The 21,681-nt window shown below is 45.3% G+C and overlaps 1 protein-coding gene across 1 annotated transcript; it reads left to right on the forward strand.

Annotated features, from left to right (window-relative positions):
- The first annotated feature begins 18 nt into the window (after positions 1–18).
- Positions 19–12,176, forward strand: NTAQ1 (N-terminal glutamine amidase 1). The gene is made up of 6 exons (XM_058041107.1): positions 19–249; positions 419–518; positions 1,146–1,196; positions 3,154–3,302; positions 3,655–3,779; positions 11,884–12,176. The coding sequence occupies exons 1-6, from the start codon at positions 176–178 to the stop codon at positions 12,015–12,017; spliced, it is 633 nt and encodes a 210-aa protein (XP_057897090.1). The 5' UTR covers positions 19–175; the 3' UTR covers positions 12,018–12,176.
- Positions 12,177–21,681: the final 9,505 nt, after the last annotated feature.

Raw genomic sequence — 21,681 nt, forward strand, 5'->3', positions numbered from 1 at the left:
CCCGTCCTGTCCCGCCCGCCTGAGGGGTCCCTGCGCCTCCCGCCGCTGCCCGGCCGTACCCGCGGAGAGCCCGCGCCCGGCCGGGATGGCCGCGGTTTCCTCGGGGATGGCGTAGCGGCTGCTCCCGCCGGGCCCAGCGCTTTCTGCGCCGCCCTCAGCCCCGCTCAGACCGGTCATGGCGCGGCCCGAGGCCGGTTATGAAGCGGCGGTGCCGCCCCGCCCCGCCTGCACCTACACCAGCTGCTACTGGTAAGGGAGACGGGCACGGGAGGGCCGGTGCTCCTCACACCGCCGTGAGGCGCCGGGACAGCCGCGGCCACCGCGGGAATGGCTGGTCACACTCCTGGGCTCGTTTCTCGGCTCGAAAAATGAAGTTGGAGGAAAACAAATTAAATAACTGTTTATTTGTGTTTTGCAGCGAAGAAAATGTTTGGAAGCTTTGTGACTACATCAGGAGTCAGGATCGGTACCCCTTAGAAGAATTTTACGCTGTTTTCATATCCAATGATAAGAGGATGGTGAGTCAATGGGATTGGCTCGGGCCTGCAGACCGCAGCCCGGTGTGGGTGAGAATGGTCCCAGCCCATGCCGGGCAGTGAGCCTTTAGCCCAGCCTGGAGGTGAGGTTCAGTCCAAACCCGTCCTGCAGCTCGCTTTGGCTCAGAGGTGTGCCAGCCGCACCACGTGAGATGTTTTAATTATGCACTGCATTCAGAACGGTGGAATGAAGCATGTGAGCTGTCGGAGTAATTCTGTCTGTAATGTGTCAATTTAGGAGAATAGTTATCTTTATAAAATCATAGAACCATCATAATAACCATAATAACCGTAAGGTTGGAGAAGACCTCTAAGACCACCAAGTCCAACTGTTAACCTGACACCACCATGTTCACCACTAAACCACATCCTCAAGTCTTTTGGATGTTTCCAGGGATGGTGATTCCATCACACTTCTTTTTAATGTGGCCCAGAATAGTATCTCCAATTTCATCCTCCTGAGAGAGAAACTAGAAAAACTTTCTTACTGCAGCACAGATGTAAGCTGAGGAAACAGATAGGTTAGCAAAAAATGAACCAATTTACCTTAAATTAATCTGTATTAATCTGAAAAATTTTATTCACTTCAGGTTCATTTATAACTTTCAGATTCCACTCTGGAAGCAGAAATCTGGACATGGAGATGAGCCTGTTGTCTGGGTAAGGCATTCATTACTCTCAATAATTTTGAGTGTGTGCCTCTATAGTTGATAGCTGCAGGATCACACATGGGCATCTAAAAATCTCTTCCATCTGAACATAAAGGAGCATTTTCTACTGAGGGTGATGGAGCACTGGAGCAGATTGCACAGAGGGGTTGTGGAATCTCCATCCTTGAAGATGTTTAGAAGGTATGCAGACACAGTCCTGAGCAGTTGGCTTTAGGAGAATCTCATTGAGAAACAGGTTGGACCTTTTAAAGTCCCTTCCAACTCCACACATTGCATAGTTTTGCATTAATATTTATAATTCTTTTACAACACATTTATAATTAGCCTAAATCCAATGCTCCTTTGCACCATCCCTCATAAATTAATAGCAGGACAGTCAGTAAAACCAATAGGTGACAAGTCTTAATTATAGTAAGAATGCATAATAGATTTGTGAAAATTATTATCTGGGTATTGAGGCTGCCAGCTCTGTAGTGTTGTGGGTAGGTGACTGTATTTGTAAGCAGATGGATGAATACATTTATGTAGGCCTGCCAGAGGATAGAAAAGTGTAAGTTATGTGTGTATTCAGGTTAAAGTGACCCATAAACAGTGGCTTTGAAATGCCATTTGATCAGTTAATGTAGTTCAGTAATTGCTGGTGCAGAATTCCTTGGTATCATTATAGGGTCCTTTCAGTTATCTGGCACAGAAAAAACTATTTCTTGTGGCAGTTTCTGTTTCTGAAATTCTGCAGAGTCATCTGCAAACTTGTGAAGTTTTCTGATTTCTGAATCATTCACTTTCTTCCGAAGTATTGGTAGCTTTACAGTACAAAAAAAAAGGTTTGGTTTAAAAAGAGATCTGAGTGCTACAGAGAAGACCTAAAAGGGAATAGCAGATTCAGGAAAGGCCATGGCATAATGTGGATTTCTCACAAAAATTCATGGATTCAAAGGTCTTTTAACTTTGACATTTCAATGGATCATAGGCTGTATAAACCCTGTAAACTAATTTTTCTTATACTCTCTAATAGATTTTTCTAAATATTGTTGAATACAATTGTGTATGTATATTGGTCTGGTGAAGTAGATTGCCCAAATCTTTTTCATTCAAATTTCTTTGTGGTTTTAATATTGAAAGTGTCAAAAGACAGTGCTCAACCCTTTTTGTGAGTGGATTCAATGTAAATTTAAGTAAGTTGTTAAGGGCTACCTTCAATTTAATTTTGGAAAACAGCAGTGCACACACCTGATATGTAATGTCAGTAACTGCAGTGTCCTCCTGTGTTTCTTACAAAGTAAGGAGTAAAACTGCACTGCATAACCCTTTGATAAAATAGTTGCCTTGAAAAAGTGTGATGTAGATATTTTTTCTCAGCTTCAAGAGCTGCTAGAGGAAATTGTCTCACTCCTGTGGTCCTCCTGATCTGAGCTGTTTGCTGGTTTTTCTGTGGTGTGCTGGTTTTTCAGGTGCTTCTGGCAGCTGAACACTCGACACTCAAATTCACAGCTCGTGTTACTGCAACAGCTACAAAGTCTCTTATTAGAAGAGATCAATAGGTAAATTTAATGTTAACCTATCGTTTTATCTTGTGAGTTTATTTATGACTGAGTCTAATAAAAAGTGATAACCGAACAACTTTTGTGGTTTGGTGTGGAACATGAGGGAGATTTTGTGTTTTCTTAGGAGTAGTGTACACTTTAGTTTGCTGTCTTGGCTTAAAGGAGGCTGCAGAGAAATGGGGAGAATAGCAAAGTTTCTGGAAGAGCAGATGGGCAAGATGGACATTAGGAAATCTCTCTCCTGTTGCCAGAAATTTTACAGGCTTAATATTCAAGGACAGCAAGCAGGCTTTAAAAAATGGATCTGAACTTATACTTTTAGGAAGATCTTTTTTTTCCCATTCTCTTTAACAGTTTCTTATTAATTGCTGTTGAACTAATGGCAACTCCCCTTCTTCCCAGGACTACCATGTTATTCTGCTTCATCTTTGCAGCGGGGAGCAGAGCTTCATTTATGATCTGGACACAGTGTTGCCCTTTCCCTGTCCTTTCCATGTGTACAGTGTGGAGGCCTTCAGGTTGGATGACAGCCTTCGGCCAGAGTTTCACAGGTGATGACATGAAATATAGAGACTGTGGATGTTATTTCATGGAATCAAAGTTGAAGTTCTCTTCACTTAATTTACAATGGATCTCTACTCTGTCTCATTATGCATAGTGACAGAGGTTTCTTTACTGTACTTCAGTAAAATAAATGCATTGTGTTACTTTTCTAGAGCTCTTCACCTTAGTCATTAAAAGCTTTTCTTTCCTACTGTAGCTTCATATTAACAACTTGGCCCAACATTGCTGGTTTGTGTATTTAATAATATTAGTGCTCCTTGATGAGAGGCAAGTGCTCTTATTCTGAGTGATTAGTGCAGTATTGTGTACATTTTAATACAATTTTGCATTTTGTTTTAGGAAAATCAGAATGGTTCGAGCAGATTTGTACTTGAAGACATTTGCTTCAGACAGATCTCACATGAAGGATGCAAATGGAAAATGGCAGAAACCTCCTCCTCCATATCCTTGCATTGAAACTGCAGGTGAGCTCCCAGAACTCCTTCCTGCTTACAGTGCTGAATGAAGTAATCCAGGATGCACATAGGAAATAAGTAACTTCTATCACATTTGTCCAGCCAGTTTATCATTTCATATGGGAAAAAATAGGGCTATGAAACATTTGGTACTCCCTTTTTTGGACACACAATCCAACATTCCTTCTGGCATTTACTGGTATCAAACATTAGTTACTGATATTCATAAACTGAGCAGAGAGTGGGGTAAGTAATACTGTTCCAGCAGGAACTGAAGCAGACAGGCCAAATAACTTGCTTAGGGATCACAAAATTTTTCACACAGTGATTATACCATACTCTAGCACACAGATCCCATTCTGGCAAAGCAGTGTTGGCAGGAGGAAGTTTTCACTCTGCTCAGTGTGGTGGGTTTGCCTGCATGAAATGTTTGAAGTTTCTGTACCAGGTGAGGGGACCCCAGGATATTTTAACTCACTGGCAAGTTCTTCCTAAGCCTTGAGCCTCTGTAAGTGATTACCTCTCTCTGCCTGGCCCAGAGGCTGACTTGCCACCTATTCTGTAGAGCTGCTTAAAGCATTCTTATCACACAGCACTTCAGCTTATTCTAATCATCTGTTTTGCAAGCTGAGTAACATTGCCATGTGTGTGTTTGTTTGTACTCTCATTTTCTTCCAAGGAAAGCATGGTGATGTTTTGCTTTGAAAGAGTTTGAAAGAGTTTTCATGTTACTGTTCTGCATGTTTGGTTTTGTTGATTTTTAATAATGCAGTACTGCTGTGTGTTTTTGTTAGAGAAGGGAAGGTCGATGAAACATAGCTCTGTCTTTAGGTCCAAATGGTTTTAGGTTGCTGGGAAATTAATTCTCAGTCTTTGCTTTGGCTTCTAAGGAAGCTTGGTGTTTCACATGAGAGTAGAAATGAATTATGGGAGTGAGCAGGAACACAGATGTGACTTTGAACACAGATGTAGTCTTTGTTATGAGGCTTTAGGTGTTTCCTAGACAATCCAGGTTATGAAGCACCTTGACCTCTAAGTCGTGGTTATTATTTTCAGCAGAATTTTATGCACAGGTATTGTAGGGAGTGTAGGATTCCTGAACTACAGTGAATGGTTCTCTGTTAGCTGGAGCCTCGTAGGTGCTGAGAACTTTTTTGTCTGTGGAAACCTTGTTGTTTTGATAGCTGAGAGCTAATGAAGGTGTGAGGAATGTAGATGAGGTCAGACCAGGAAAGCAAAAAATTCTATTCAAATCAAAAGAGTAAAAACCCATTAGTTGTGGGTAGTAGGTTACATAATGACTCAGTTGCAGATGTGTACCTGACTCCATAGCTGCAGACCCTCTAACTCTCCCCTTGCCTGTTGTCTGGCTGAGCTTTCCCTCACTGGTGAGCAGCAGCCACAGGCCTCAGGCAGCCTCCAGGTTCTCAGTGGGGCTGGTAGATAGTGAAGGATATGTAGCTCTTACTTTCTCCTGTGCTTTCATTCTTTGCTCTGTACCTTGGCATGCTGAATGAAATGTCCATAGGTCGTCCAGTCCAACATCTGCCCAAAACAGGTATTCCTCAGGGCTCTGTCCAGTCTGGTCTTGAACACCTCCAGAGATGGTGATTCCACCACTTTCTGGACAGTGTTCCAATGTTTGACCACTGTCATGGTAAACAAGCAATGAATAAAAAATCCTAGTATATAATCTGAGTTTCAGATGTTCCAACTGAAATTCCAATTTCAGATAATCCAATTTCAGATGTTCATTTCTTGTCCTGTTGCCAGGCTCCTCCAAGAAGACTCTGGCTCCACTGTCCTACCTCTGATCAGGTAGATGTAGGCAGTAGTGATGTCTCCCCTTCATCTTCTCTTTTTAAGACTGAAGAGTCCCAGTTCTCTGACCCTGTCCTTGAATAAATGTCCTGCACCAAACAACTTGATTTCCCCTTCTGGGCCCGCTCCAGTATGTCCATATTTTGGAGGGTTTTTTTGTGCTGAGGAGCTCCAAGTGGACACAGCATTGCAGCAATGTGCTGATGTGCTCTGCTCTCCTGTCAGCTGGCTGAAAGAAACTTGTTACCCTGCACCCACTGAAGGTGAAAAGTCATTCTCTAGGGAGCTACAAGGTCTGAGTCAGAGCAGGACTAGATTGTCTCAGATCAAGTTTTGGTTTGTTTAGTACCAGTTCCTCCAGCTTTCCTCTTTGTCTTTCCTTTGTATTCACTGAGATACTTTGTAATGATGCATGCTTCAGTGTGCACAGTGCTGTGAGTCTGTGAGGAGTCCAACTGTAATGTCTCAGCACAGTTTTATCAGGCATAAAGCTGCCTTATTTTGAACTTGATGTGAAACTGGGTGGCAGACCTTTTGTTATCATAAAAGAGCCTGGGGTATTAATGTTCATGTCCATGCCAAATCCCATTGCAGATAACTTTTTTCTCCCTGCCGTTTCGCTTTGATAGACCAGTCTGCTTTCCATGTTGATTTGTGTTTGCATAAGATTAAATTACTTATATATTTCATGTTAGAGGTGACTGTAATATGATGGCTGACAGAACTGACCCCATATTGTTTAATACCAATTTATTTGTGAGGCACAGAGGGGGTTTGCTTTGTTTTTTGGGGTTTTTTTTGCTGTTATTTAGAATAACCAAATTCCTAAGCTTTTGAGAAGATGCAAGGTTTTTATATTCCTTCTGTTTCTTATATGTGTTCTTTGATGTTTGTGGCAGTTTGACCCTGCCTGGATGCCAGGTGCCCACCAGAGTTGCTCAGTCACTCTCACCCACAGCTGTACAGAGGAGAGAAAATGCAATGAAAACTCGTGAGTTAAGGATGGAGAGAGATCACTCACCAATAACTGTCATAGGCAAAACAGGCTCAACTTAGGGAAATTAGTTCAATTTATTACCAATCAAAATCAGAGCAGGATAATGAGGATCAAAACAAGTCCTAAAAACACCTTTACTCCACCCCCTCTCTTTCCCAGTCTTAGCTTTATTCCCAATTCTCTACCTCCTCCCCCCCTCTGTGGGGAATGGGGATCACAGTTCATCACAGGTTGTTTCTGCTGCTGCTCAGGAACAGGAGTCCTTCCCTTGCTCCAGTGTGGGGCTCCTCTCGTGCAGTCCTTCATGAACTTCTCCAATGTGAGTCCATCCCATGGGCTGCAGATCTTCATGAACTGCTCCAGTGTGGCTCCCTTTCCACAGGGTGCAGTCCTTCAGGATCAGGCTGTTCCTGCATGGATCCCCCACGGGGTCACAAGTCCTGGCACCAAACCAGTTCCAGTGTGACTCCTCTCTCCATAGCTCTGCAGGTCCCTGCCACCAAACCTGCTCCAGGATGGGCTTCCCACAGGGTCACAGCCTCCTTTCAGGCATCCACCTGCTCCAGCCTGAGGCTCCTCCCAGTGCTGCAGGGGCACAGCTGCCTCAGCATCATCTTCACCATGGGCTGCAGGGGAATACCTGCTCTGGTGCCTGGAGCACCTCCTGCCCCTTATCCTTCACTGACCTTGGTGTCTGCAGAGGTGTTTCACCCACATATTCTCACTCTTCTCTGGCCACAATTGCTTCTGTGCAGTAGCTTTTTTTAAGTTTCTTAAAGGAAGAGGTACTACAACAGTCACTGATGGGTTCAGCCTTTGCCAGAGGTGGGTCCATCCTGGAGCTGGCTGGCACTGGCTCTGTTGGACATGGGGGAAGCTTCTGGAGGAGCCAGCCCTACAATCCTCCCTGCTACCAAAAACTCTTGGAATTGAATTGAGCAATCTTGATCATTAACAAATTAAGCATTTTTCTCCTACTAGTAACTCAAAGGGAATAAATCTTAAACTGTATTTGTCATGCTCATAGGGTTGCAAAATAAATCATCAAAAATAAGCTTACATGGAGTCATAAATTCCAGTCTATGCCTAAAAAATTTAGCTGGCACAAGGTGATTTTTAAAAGCATTTTTCTAAAAGACAAACAACTCCAGTCCAACCAATAAAACAACAATAAAAAAACCCCAAACCCTCTCAGACTCCTCAGTATCTCATCAGAACTCACATGCTAGGCATTAGCCCCTTGGCTCTGGCTCTGCTCTAGCTGTTTCCCAGTTAGGCCTCTGTGCCTTTTACTGGCATTGCTCTGGCCTCTGTTCTGCTCTGCTGCCATGGATTGCAGGAGGGGCTGGCCAGCCTAACTGGCTGCACAGTGCTTTCTCACCCTGCCCTGTCCTCAGAGCTGCTCTGCTGGAATAAACATACCTGAGCTGCAGAGCTGTCCCCTGGTCCCACCTGTTTGCCACTGACCTCCTGTTGAAAGAAACAGGATATTTTGTTAAAATAATAAAAAATGAGATTTAGTGAACAGAGTCATTATTCTAGAGCAGGTGAGCCCAACCTTTGGTTTTCTTTTAAATCTTCTTTCCACAAATTAATGACATCTGATTCTGTTTAGTTTATGACTTAGGATGAGATCAGCCCTCCTTACTGCAAGTCTGTGTAAAATGCAGCTTGCACAGTGCATTTCAGAATTACTCCAGACAGATGGTTGTGTGGCTTATGTGCAAGTGTTAGCAGCAGCTCTAACACTGAAAAGCACTGGTCTGAATTTCAGTTCTCCCAAGGTGTTCAGTAACACACTTGCTGGATGGATTTGTAAAAGCTTTTTGTTCTTTTTATTATTAATAAAATCCCTGGTAGTCAATAATAATGGGGTTTTACTTGGAGGTTTTTTAAAATTTATTTAGAAGAGCATGAATAGGACAGCTGAGAAATTCTGGAGACACTGTGTATCAAACATATGTGTAACAGGAAATCTCTCAGACAGACCCAGCAGCTGTCTGCAGTTGCTCTGTATCATCTCTGAAGTGGCAGCAGGATCCCAGTGAGAGTGAAACTGCACTGATAGGGATACAAGCAGCTCCTATGCACTCCATGGGAACCTCCTGCTGCTCTCATGTGAGAATAAAATTCCAGTCTGTAAAGTTAGGTCCTTACTTCATAAGCATAACAGTCAGATAGATACAATAAAGACACAACTAAGAAGCATGTTAATAACCAGAGTGGCTTGTTGAAGTTACACCACTTTCTATAAAATACAATTTAAAGTGTTTAGCTGTGTTTTACATTGAGATGGTTTGCACAGTCAGTTTTATCTTAGGGGTGGAGACAGCAGCCTCCCAGCTGAGAGTGGGAAGAGTCCTGGCTTATCTCCCTGCTCACACGAGGGAGGAGATCTGAGGAGAGCTGTAAACACCTCCACAAGTCTGTGACGAGTCCAACTTTCGTTTAGTTGCCCCCAAGGTTTTCAGCATTAGCAGAACTGATCTTGGAGGTTTTGTTCCAGACTTCCCTGCTTCCAGCAGCCCTTGGGCAGCTGTGGTTACACTGAGATAGTCCAGGGTCTGTGAGCCAAGCTGAGGCTTGGCTTAAACATTGCTTTCTAACTATTGTTGGTAGAAGCCACAAGTATCATGGCTAACAATGCCTGAGATAGTGAGTGGCCTTTCATTTCATCCCTGCTTGGGGTAAAAGTGGCAGACTTGATTTAAACAAAAATAAAGTTATGCAGGAGGGCCAGATAGGTCTCATTTGTGGGGTGTGTGTGTAACAAAGTTTGGTCAAAGAGGAGGATGGAGCTGTAGGCATTGCACAGATGCAAGCTACTATAACAGTCACAGCACCTGAGGGGGCCTGCAAGGGTAATGTAAATCTTAAAACAAAATAATTCTGCTGCTGTTGGTCTTGTAAAAATGTTGTAGGATACATGCTCTGTGCTTTTGTGGAGAGATCATCTCCATCTTGGTTTGCCAGCTGTAGCGTCCAGGTGTATCTTTTTAAAATTCTGATGTTTGTCACTCTTACCTGCTTCGGGAAGAGGACTTTGTGGTATTCTCATGCATTTTTGCCGAGCTGTTTCCTAACGCTGCAAGGCCTAACACGGCACGCACGGCGTTCAGATAGGAAGGAGCAGCAGAGAGGGGCTGTTATTACACGGATCAAACGGGAGAGGTCTCACTAAGGTTTTCCCTGCGGGTACCTCCCGTGCTGCTCCAGTGCCATCTACCGACAGCTTCTTAGGCCGTCGCTCTTCGCCGGAATGGACTTGTTTGCTTTGGTAAAACAATCTGCCACAATCCTTCCGAAGTTAGAGAAAATTTCATTTCCTGCAGGCGTTGTGGCAGCAACTTCCAAGTTGCAAACAGCAGCTGTGTTTGTAACTACTGGAACAATCTCCTTTGGACTGCTTTCCAATTCACAGAACAGTTTTATGAATTATTTTAGTATGCTCAATGCACATAAAGCAGAGATTTATTTATTTTTTTAATCTTAATGTGTATGAAGAATCACATTAGTTTTGAAAAAGCATCTGGGAGGAAAAGAGCAGTTTGAAACTGGAAAACAGATTTAACAGATTTAACAGTGGGTGACAGATTTAACAGCGGGTAACAGCTCCAGCAAGCAAGAGCTGTTACCCACTACTAATTTGTTCTTGAGCTATGACAGCAAATTGCTGAGCTTGTGCTATTTTAAATTCCCACACAGGCAGAAATGATCCCTGTTCTGCCAGACTCACTTCAGCAGTAGGAGCATGCTTGGCTGGACATAAGGAATTTCTGTATACAGAGTTCAGACAGGTTAACAAGAAAGGATTTAGGGGCCAGACCTCAGAAGGGGTGAGAGTTGGGATTAGGCAAATCACAAAGCTGTGCTGTTGAGTAGATGTAGTGCAAACAGAGGCCTTCAGGGCCTGGCTCTCCTGGGTCTGGGGTTCCTGAATCATCTTCCTTTCCTTGCTTACACTGTCCATAATGGTAAGCCTAGTTACACAAACATTTTGCAGCTGAAGCAAATTCCATCCTTTGGATTTTATAATCTATTCATTAGAGCCTCCTCTTGTTTGATTCTTAATCCTTAAATGCACACATGAATCATCCCTGGTAAATACTTAATGCAGTGGAAGAGCTGTTAACAGTAAATCTGTAAAGTAAAACTGTAACAGTGGCTTTACCACTCTGTTCCTTAAACTCATTCTCAGCCAGTTTTCTTTAATGGTCGTTTTAAAAGATTATTTGTGCACATCATTGGTAAGAAGTCAAAACAACAAGCCCACAGATGTTTGTCATCAGAACTGAACCTCTGATCAGCACGGTTCTGAGTCAGCAAAGCTTGTACCAGGCCAGCTCTGGAAAAAGGAAGTATAAGGCACCTAAACCCAAAACTGCACACCAGCACTTTTGCAGTGAGCTCTCTGGGATGCATGAATGGGACAGAATGATTTCCACCCCTCCTGCAGGAAACAGAGCAAATTAAATCCTGGCAAAGAGCAGTCATGGTTACTTTTCTCTTGAAATCATGCCAGTTAAACTTTTTCCCTGACTTAATTCTGTCATTCAGGATTCACAAAAAAATAAGTATTTGCCCCCAGCCTAGTTTGTGCTCCTCTTCAGCTGAGCATCCCTCTAGGCTGAGACTGGGTTAGGTCACACATCTCCTCCCCTCTGCATATTCTGGCCCTGCAGTGAGCCTATGTTCAGTGAGGAAAAAGTTCGGGGCTGGAGGGAACACAAATACTGTAATCTGGAGAGTAACAAACTGCAGCTTTGCCAAGGGGCCAGTCACTTCTGAGAGACAACTTGCAGTTCTGACTGCTGCTGTGAGCCCATTCTCTGTGCTCAGTGCAAAAGGTGACTCCATTGACTTTGGTTCAGAACTTAAATGGGTGAAGAGTATCTCCCCTGCCTTTAGGTCAACCCATTTGTGTGAATGCAGGAAGACTGCATTGCCCTTCTCTGTGTTGGTTGTTGTTTGCACTCCAATTCTCTGACACTACTCAACCCTTCTAGGCTGCTGCTGTAGGGAAAAACCTTACCCACATCTGCTAGTTTCTGCTGCTGGCTGCTTTCTGATCCTGTAATGTGATTGTTGCCTTGGGCAGAGAGGGGAATGGGGGCAAAAGTGATGTTTCAGAGACTGGAAATTGATGTTTCTGTACCACCCTACCATTTGCAGAATCTTGCTGGAGTGAACAAGCTGTTGAAGAGGGGTTTGGAATGTTTTCTTGAAAGATGTATACCTGTGCTACAGAACCTGCATCTGGAACTCAGATATTTCCATTTTCTGGTCCTTTTTTAGATTCCAAGATGAACTTGGATGATTTCATCAGTATGAATCCTGAAGTGGGATGGGGCTCAGTGTTCTCCCTTTCAGACTTTGTGCATCGGTTTGGCAGTCAGACTGATTACAGCTATGCCTTGGAAGGACAGTGAAGTGAGCAGACTTCCTCTGGTTCTGAGTGGATGTGTTTTGTTTTGCTGCTCTTACATTGTATTTATGGTTTACATTTCTGTACATGCAATAGGTATTTGGAAAAATAGTACACCCAGACAGAAATATCATGAACTGAATAAAAATCTTTATTTTAATTATGTAAGAATGTGCTTGGTTTTTAATGTCAAATCAAAGGCAGACATGCCACCATAAGCATATTGCTTTTCCAGCTACTGTGCCTAAACTGAAAAGAGCTGCAAAAAAAGCTTTTGGAAAAATATGTGCATAAAATACCGAATATTGTAGCCTAAATTGCTACAAGTTGTCACATTTTAAAAGTGGGATATGGCTTTCTTCATGTTGTGATTGCTGTCAATTATATGTAAACAGACAGGGCATCTCAGTTTCCTCACTAGCTTTACTGATTAGTCCTTGTTTAGCAGAAGTGTAAAGGGAAAATTGATTTAGTAGTTAAGCTGTGAACTCCCATGCACTGTGTAAAACCAGGTGAGTATCCAGGTTTGTGTGCTGTACCAGGGGAGAATTAAATCCTGCCATTTCAGTGAAGTGTTCTAGTGCTGACAGTTCCTGGAAGATGCAGTTGCTATTTTTGCTTGTCATGCTGGCTGTGCATTCTCACCTGCTCCCATCTTCTTGCACTTGGTGTTTGTTTGGCCTTGTGATAATTCAGGGTAATTCTGACAGAAAGAAGGAAGTTTTGTTGAGTTGTTTTTTTTTGTTTCTTGGTTCCTTGAGCTGGCCTGCCTTGAGGTCAGACAGCTGCTCCTGCTGGTGTAAGGAAATCAGCAGGGCCATATGGCTGGGGGGAAGGGAGTGAGAAAGCCTCCCTGTTCAGGGCTGCCTGCTGCTGAATATCCTCAGAGGTGATGCCAAGCTGCATCCCTGCAGGGCATCCCAGGAAAGCCTCGTGCTGACTGAGGGCTTGGAGCAGTCTCACACTTCTTAGTGTGGAATTGCAGAAACAGGCTAAAATGAGGTCTTTAATTCTCAGCTCTGCACTTGTTCTACTTTATACCCTAGCACATCACAGACTCACAGACTGGTAGAAGAACACAGGTTAGAAGGGTCAGGCAGTCCCTGGTCCAGTGAGATCAGACCAGGCTGCTCAGGGCTTTAGCCAGTCAGGCCTTGGAAACCTGCTGGGATTGAGACTACAATAAATATTTGTGATATATTTCATTCCTGTGAAGAAAAGCACAATAAAGATTTTAAGTATTAAGGGGTCATTTTATTTGTAAGTAAAGAAAAATATCAAAACTTGTAAGAATCTTGTATGTTTTACCCAGGTTTATTGTTACATACATAGTGTATTACTGTATCTCTCATCAGTTCTAGAGAATTGACTCAGCATAATAACAGCAGAGACAGCCACTTGAACAACTGTGGGATTGATTCACTTCGTGCAGACATCTCTTTCCATATTATAAGGGCTGCTGAATATAGGAGCTTCAACTTTCTGTTGCCAGATGCAGCACAGCTGGTTGCCTGTGCAGACAGGCTGCTACTACACCTATTCCTTGAGGCCAGCATGGACTGGTTGGGAGGCCAGTTGTAGGGACACTCCCCTCTGGAGTGGGACAGTTCTTCTGCAGTTTCTGTCACTCTGAATCAGTGTCACCAGAAGAAACTGAGATGAAACTTGGGATTCCTGATAAACTGATGCACAAACCCTGCCAAGAAGGGACAGCTGGATTTAACCAGATACTCACTCCTGTGTAAAAGGTCTGGTGTGTCCATGTTTGGATGAAATGGCAGCTCTTGATGCTGATGTAGCAGGCACACTGGGGGAATGCAGATGATGGTACTGATGGTTCTGAGTGATGTTCAGGCTGGTTGTGGCAGTGCAGAGCAGCAGCAGTTTGCCTGCTCTGCTCCTGTAGCTGCCAGGGCACTGGGTCAGACACGGCACAGGTGGGAATGCCAAGATCCTCCTTTCAGATGAACGGGTCGTGTTAAGCACTTCTTACCCTTTGAGTGGCTGAGTGTCACAGACACAGAGTTCCTGTGCATTGCTCAACAGGCCCTTTAGGTTGTTACAGAACATGAGGTTCTCATCCCTCCCTACTTGAGTATGTCATTTGATTTAACCTCAGCTGGTTTCCGGTGCATGAAATCTGTGACACGCTCCCTTTAGTGGGGGTCAAGACACGAGAGCCTGCCTGGTTTAATCTAGTTTTAGCATCAAGGCTGTAAAGAAGAACAGTCACAACCATTATTCAGACTATGCAAGTTTAAAAAAAAACCCAACATGAAGAGTTAGTCCTTTTTCTCTGTAATCATTCTGAACAGGTGCTTAATTTTACATGTAGCAGGCTGGGTGTGTGTGATTATAGCTTTTCTATAATTAAGCACCTTTGTGTGGCTCTTGTAAAAAGTTGTCATTCCAGAGGGATCAGTAGAAGCCAGAGAATTATTTAACTCAGTGCTGAGGATGGTGACAGTATGGTACTGTCTCTCTAGCTCATCAAGTGTTGGGACATTTAATCTCCTTTCAGGTGGGCATGATATCAGAAGGAAAGAATTCAGGAATATATCAAGTGCTCCTTTAGAGCCCAAAAGACAAAGAAAAGCTACTCACTTCACTGTAGTTACCAGAAACCAGCTCTTTTCTGGTGCTGATTAGTCCTAGTGTCCCATCACAGGGACCAAGTGACTTCCCTCCCCTCTTTGGTCCTTTCTCCAGATAACCCTGACTGGAGTTAGTCAAATAGTTCTGACTATTTTGTGGAACTTGCTGTGTTTAACCTCTGCTGTCAGCCCATATTTGATGCATGAGGTGGCCCCACCAGTGTGGTTTCCCCACTGAACACCACAGTAAGTTGCAGACAGAAAAGCAAAGTTTGCTGAGAGCCACTTTGCCATGTACCTGCAGAAGTACAAGCAAAGACCTTCCACTGTAAATCTGATGGCAAGGAGGCAACTTCATTGCCAGACATCCCTAATTGTCAGCTCTGTGACCAGTGGTGTATTTAAACACCTGAGATTCAAACAAGTTCACCCCACAGTGATAGGTTCCTGTGTGGGGTACATTGTATGGCAGAGCACAGCTGCTGCTCCTCAGGTGCAGCTCCAGGCTGGCCAGTGCAGCCACCCAGCTGAGGGGGTGCTGAGGGAGAGCCTCACTCCTTGGTGCAGGGGAACTGGGCTCATGCCACTGGGAGGTAGGAAATAACAGGAGAGCACTGATGGCTGATTGTCTGCGGTGCACTGGCACAGCAGGGTCAGCCTGTGCTCACTTACACTCCATGCTGTCCGTACCCCTTGAGACTCTGGATCTTTACTGTGTCAGATGCTTTCCCACTGTGTCCAGGACCAGGATGTGCTGCCTATGCACTTTCAGTACAATGATGTCCTAGTGTATCTTAGCTCCCCATTCCCTTTCAGCCTTCTTTACCTTGTCCTTTTCCATGTGATGTCTTTCTTTTGTCCAGTTATTACAGTTTTTGTGAGCTTAGAGCCCCTAAGTGGTGGCTTTTTGGACTGGGTGATCCTTGAGTAAGGTATTGAAGAAAGCAAGGGGAAACCTTCCTGCTCTCAGTCAGTTACTCACAATCCCATGGTCTCCCAGCTTCTGTATTCTGTTGATCACTGGAAATTCTCCAAGCCTTTTATTTCTAGACATCATAGGGTGAGACTCTGATAGCCTTATAATGGGGGCATTTCCCATCTCCAGCAGGCTATTGCAGCAGTAAGCTGCAGCACCAGATGGAACACCCACATCTCTCCTGCCTTTTTCTCTTCTTTGCTGCTGCTTTCTACCTAAGAATATAGTTTATTTGATAAATAACCTTTTTTATTCAGCTGTTTGTGGCTTTTAGAAAAATAGACACTTTTTTCTGACACGCATTTGTTTGGTCAGTGCACTTTTGCAAACTTGTATGTGACCAGGTCTGCCTTGAGAAAATCCCATTTTTTGGTTGGCCAGCAGAGAGAGCAGTCAGCATTCAGTGGAAGTGCAGGTTGGGACAGGGACAGAGGTGGTCCCCTGCACACTGAGCCCTGCCAGTAGCTGTTGCAGTTAGAGATGAGTCACTCTGACAGCATTGCAGGGGTGATCTGTACCTTGCAAGGTTCTGGCTGAAGGCTGAGGTACTGCCCGAGCCTGTCGTGGCAGTGCAAGCCCATCCTGCACCCAGGGGCTAAGTGGCAGCAGTGTCACACCATGGGCCAGTTTGAGGGACCTGGTCAGCAGATCCCCCAAATATATCTGGTCACAGTTCCTACCAAAACAGGCCTGTGACACCTTAGGGTGTCAGAGCAATTGGTTTGCTATCAGTTTATATTTAGATACCCAGGGATGCTGCAATCTGACCTGGGCTATTCAGGAAGCAAAGGGGCAATGGGGTGCATTTGTATGAATCAAATTCCAGGATGAGAGCCTTGGTCAGGGCATTTTGACATGTGTGGCCTCTTCATACTCTCATTGTCCAGCCAGAGCCTCATGCATGCTCTGAAGCACCATTGCTCTTCAAGCTTCCACCGTGAAATGACCATCTCTGGTTGGTCAGGTTTTCCTTGTTACAAGTTTGATCCAAATTTTCTCATTTTTCACACTTCTTTCCCCTATCTTTTTAGGAAACAAGGGTTGTAGGCTAAATGACTTGAGAAAACTGTACCAGGGAGTAAGAATGAGGTGTGAAAATACCACCATGTCCCTTCAGTAGCCCCAGTTACCTTGCACTGGGTGCCTTGCAGAACCATTACTGAGACACTGTCCCTGACCCAGGTGGTGGCTGTCCCCCACACCTGGCATGAGCCACACTGCTGGAGGGGAGGACCTGCAGAGCTTCACTTCACATGTCACCCAGCAGAGCAGATGGCTCCAGCTTTGCTGGGCTTGCCCTCCTATGACACTTTGGATTCTCAGGCTTGGAGAACTTCATCTCCTCTTGAGGAAAAACATCTGTCTCTCTTCAGGTAATTACCTTCTCAGAAACTTGAGGGAGAGAATGCTGGGGATTTTCTTCTGCCTTCTGGCTTTCTCCTTGTGCAGCACTTGGCCCAGTTGAGGCCAAGGTTAATGGAGCACATCCAAGGAGGGAGTGTCTGGAGACATCTGCCCAGGTTTGTGCACACTTCCCTGTGGATCTCACCTCTTTTCCTTTATGATCATGGAGTCAGAAGTGAAGCACTCTATACAAATGCAGCCTTTCAGCCAGTTAAGTGCAGCTGCAGTAGTGGTTCTGGAAAATCTCTTCAGTTTGACCTAAGATAAACAAATAGGGTTGTTTAAGTATCCTCAATGTTTCCTTATACTTATAGTAGGAAATACCTTGGATACTGAGGGCAGTTAAAACAAATCTTACTTAGTTATCTAAGGCCTCTGGCAAGTCCCTGGGTTTCTGAGCGAGCGAAGCCACTTCCTAGGCATGAGGTGTACCAGGCTTCATTTTATAGTCCTAAAAATAAGCATTAAGGACCTGGGCTGTGAGCTGCCACTCACAATGTCCAACTGGAGTGACATTATTCACCTGAATGTCTGCTTCCTGCTCTGGAAGATGAGCAGGATGTTTGCAGTGAGCTGGATTCCTGACATTATATTACTTAAAAGCAGGAAATGCTCATTTTGCTTGGTTCAGCATCATACCAGCCTTCCCATGCAAGGCTATATCTGGAACCCAAACACTGCAATAAGGCAGGAATCATTATATGTTATTTTTTTTCAAACAGCCTACACAGTAAGAAGATGGTAGTTATCTCAGCCTTCCCTTCTTTTTAGTATGCAATTGTGGTGGTGTGCTTCCCCCTGTCTCAGCCTGGCTGCTGAAATGGCAGCACACCAGCTCCACGCTTGGAGCCTTCCCGAGAAAATGTTCTGCTGTGGCTTTTAAGCATTTAGCTGTAAAGCTCCTGCTGCTTCCACCATTCTAACTGCTGGGGTGAAGCAAGGCTTGCCAGTCCTTGTTTACAGCAAGTGTAATCAGTTCCACTATTTATACTGTACTCATCACAGAGCACTTTGCTGTATGAAATGGTCACAGTTATATTTATACCAGCACAAAAACAAAGGCGTCACAAGTCGAGGCGGCGACATTCAGAGTAATTTTTCCTTGCTATGTGACAATGTTTCTTTGGCAATTCAAACTTCTTTCAGGCAGAAAATAGGAAGAAAATACAGCCCACTGTAAGTCAGGAGCCCACCAGTATTTCTCTGCACTTGTGTTTTTGTCTTGCATGAAGGAAATGCAACTATTTAGTCAAGTAACCTCTACCTCAGTATGAATATGCAGGGCTGCCAGCAAACTCCATGGCGTTGTCTTAGCACAGCTAAAAGCAGAGCTCAATCTGCTTTGCCAGAAGTACTAAAAATACCTTTTAATATGCTACGGTCTGTGTCTGCCCAGGAGTTGTTTTCAAATGCATTGTCCATGGAGTTCCCATAAAGTACACAGGGATCGATACGCTCCGTCCTGAGATGCAGAATAAGCAGAGCTGTGGGGCCCAGCTGTTCTCCTTGCTGTGCCACCAGCAGGGTGCTCCCCCTGCCTTGCTCCCAGCAGGAGGCTGGGATTGCAGTGCCCTGCCTGCCATATTTGTCAGAGATCCTTTGCAGGGTAGATTGTTTACTTAATGTCATTCTCATATAACTTATTTGATAATTATTAAATAAAGCACCCCAGGTTAGGTGCTTTTGAGAACTGAAAGACTAAGTGAGAGACTTTATTGCTAGCAAAGACCCACTCACATTCCCAGCATCTCCTGCTTGCCAGCCTTTCCATGCTCTCATGGTGCATGGAGGTCAGATCCATGCAGAGGCAAAGCTGCAGCCTTCTCTGAGCTGGTGCTGTGTGAGCAGGGGCACCTTTCCAAGCACAGAGCCTGATGGAGCCTTTCTGCCAGGCTCTCTGTGGCCCTACTGCCTTGAGCTGCTGTGGACATTCAGGGCTGTGGAACAGCTCAGCCTGGTCCTGGCCACATGGGTGCAGGTCCCAGCCCTTGGCAGGGACCATGGGGTCCCCTCTGCTCACTGCCTGCAGGGGCAGTGCAGACAGTGGACGTGCAGGACATTACCACCCCACTCATGACCACAGAACCATAGAATGGTTTGGGTTAGAAGGGACCTTAAATCATCTAATTCCTACCCCACTTCTGTGGGAGAGACACCTTCCACTAGACCAGGTTGCTCAGATCCCCATCCAACCTGGCAAGGATGCTTGCTGGGCTAACAGACATCTTCAGAAACGGAGATTATTTGTGGTCATTCAAAAAGAAAATGCCCTGGCTTAGCACATGGAGTCCAAAAAATCACACATGGAGACTGCCCAGTGCTGAGGAGCTCTGAAGCCTGACAATGTGACAGTAGTACATGGTTGGGTCCAAAAGAGCTGTCACCAATTTCACTTGTCCTCTGAGCTGGCACTGTTGTGTCTTCTCACAGTAAGGTCACCTGCCTGGCCTGCTCAGTGGAAGAGAGCCTGCTCCCAAACACTGTTAGAGCTGCTCCTTGCTGCTGCTTAGGGCCATTGGGAGAGTGATCCATGGAGCTCCAGGGCTATGGCCACTGGCACATGGCTGGATTAGCAAATGGAAGCTTTGTTTTGAGTTTTCTGTAATCAAATACCATGCTGCTGGGGCACACAGCCTAGCTAGGGTTTCACTGCCCACTTAAGAAAATGAGGGCAAAGGGTGATTAAATATTAAGTGGGATGCAGGATCTCAGTGCATGCAGTTCATGTGGTAACCTGAGGATGGGCTGAGGTACATGTGCCTTCCTAGATGCCTGAGAGGGTACTACAGCAACCCATCCTGGCCAGCAAGAGGAGCTCTGGGGTTTGTCCATCAGTCTCCAGTGCCATGAGACCTCAGGGGTGGCAGGTGTGGCCATGGAGAGACACCAAAATGAGGATCCTTGGAATACCTGTATCCTCTTCTATTTAGCTTTTCACCTCTTCTGTAAATCAAACACCATTTCTGGCAGCAGTACTGTCAAGCAGGTTACACTGATATCAAGCAGAAGATACTAATGAAAAAAGCAGAAAAGAGATTAGTGATTAATGCAGAAACTCCCTCCCAGCCCCCACCCCAGGATGAGCCATGTCCTAAAGCTTCTCCTTCAAGCAAAGCTGCTGCTGACAAGAAGTTATTGACCTTCCTTCCCCTGCAGAGCAAGATTTCTGAAAGGCAGGTTTTACTCTGTGTGTCCATGTGCATGCTCGTGCCCCTGGGCCTCCCCAGGCACACAGAGGTACCGACAGCTCCTTCCACAGCAGCTCATCTGGCAGTGGGTGCTGGCTCCTGAGCTTCCTTTGGCATTAGCAATGGGCAACATTGAATTATTTCCTCAGCACTCCCCTTGGCAGCTGGCTCTTCCTGGGGAGGATCCCCACCTTGGCTGCTGCTGCCTGGCCAGGTGCAAATGCTGCAAGGCCTCCTGCTCCACTGCCTCCCTCCCTTGCACAAGCCTGGGCAAGTAAATCTGGATAAATGGAGGCATTTCCTTCCTTGCTGAGACCCTTAGGCCAACATTCTACTGCTCTTCTAGCAAGCTGAACTTCCATAATCCCCCTTACCCCACAACCCCTTGGAAACACTTAAAAGATTTTTTTTTCTGATATAAGCTGTGCCAAAGCTTGGTTCCTCTATGAAGACAAACTGGCAGTGGAAACATTGACAGCTATACAGGGAAATATTGTATTGCTTAAAGAACTTTATTTAGATTGCCCCATTGCAGGGACAGTTGTTTGCTGGTTGGGTTGGTATTTTTTTTTCCACTTTGGACGGTGCTAAAGACGCCATAAAATTAACTACACTATTATTCCAGTGATTTGTACACAGCACGCTCATGTGCCTTCAAAATTAAAAGGAATCATGATAAAACTAAGCAAATAAATAGTCTGGAGAGTACTAATCCCTTTCTTCCATACTCTCAGCAGCCACCAAAGGCAACGGGATCCCAGGAGGGCAGGAATGGCAGAGCCCGGGCTGAGCGGCGCGGAGGATCCTTGGGAAGGCTTTGTTGCTCTGCTCTAGGGATACTCGTGTTCCTGGCCAGCTGACAGCACATCAGAGAACGTAAACATCTGCCTCCAGCAGAGCGGTGGACGGGGGAGGCAAAGCTGGGCTGTGCACACCATGAGAAGGGTCCCTGCGGCAGGCCCGGCTGCTCACGGCCCGCAGGGAGGAGCGGCAGGGGCACAGGGAGAGGCCATCAGGGAGGGACAGTGCTCCTGCAGCAGAGAGGGCAAGGACACAGGGGCACAGGGAGAGGCCATCAGGGAGGGACAGTGCTCCTGCAGCAGAGCAGGCACTTGCTGGATGCTTCTGCAGCCTCCCGGGTCCAGGGAGGGGTAAGAAACCTCATGAGGGGACTGGGAAAGCGCTCCGAGCCTCTGGAGGGTGCTGACAGCACCACTCTTGGCCGCGGTGTGTTTTGCATCAGAACAGCGTCCAGTTTGCAGGGAATGGGGGCAATAAGGGGGTAAGGAGCACCCCAGCCAGCTGTCCACACTGGTTCAGCCTTAATTCATGCTCTGGGTTCATTACAGCAATTTTTTAAAGCCTTACCCTGTACATGCTCAGCCACAGCAATATCCCTGTGCTGCTGCCCAGGGCCAATGAGCCTTTGGGCTCTTACTTCCCTCGAGGGTCAAGCAACAGAATTTTGCATTTTTTCAGCGTCTAATCCAAAAAACCAAAAAAAAC

This window comes from Melospiza georgiana, chromosome 1 (assembly GCF_028018845.1).
Source record: "Melospiza georgiana isolate bMelGeo1 chromosome 1, bMelGeo1.pri, whole genome shotgun sequence".
NCBI classification, from domain to species: domain Eukaryota; kingdom Metazoa; phylum Chordata; class Aves; order Passeriformes; family Passerellidae; genus Melospiza; species Melospiza georgiana.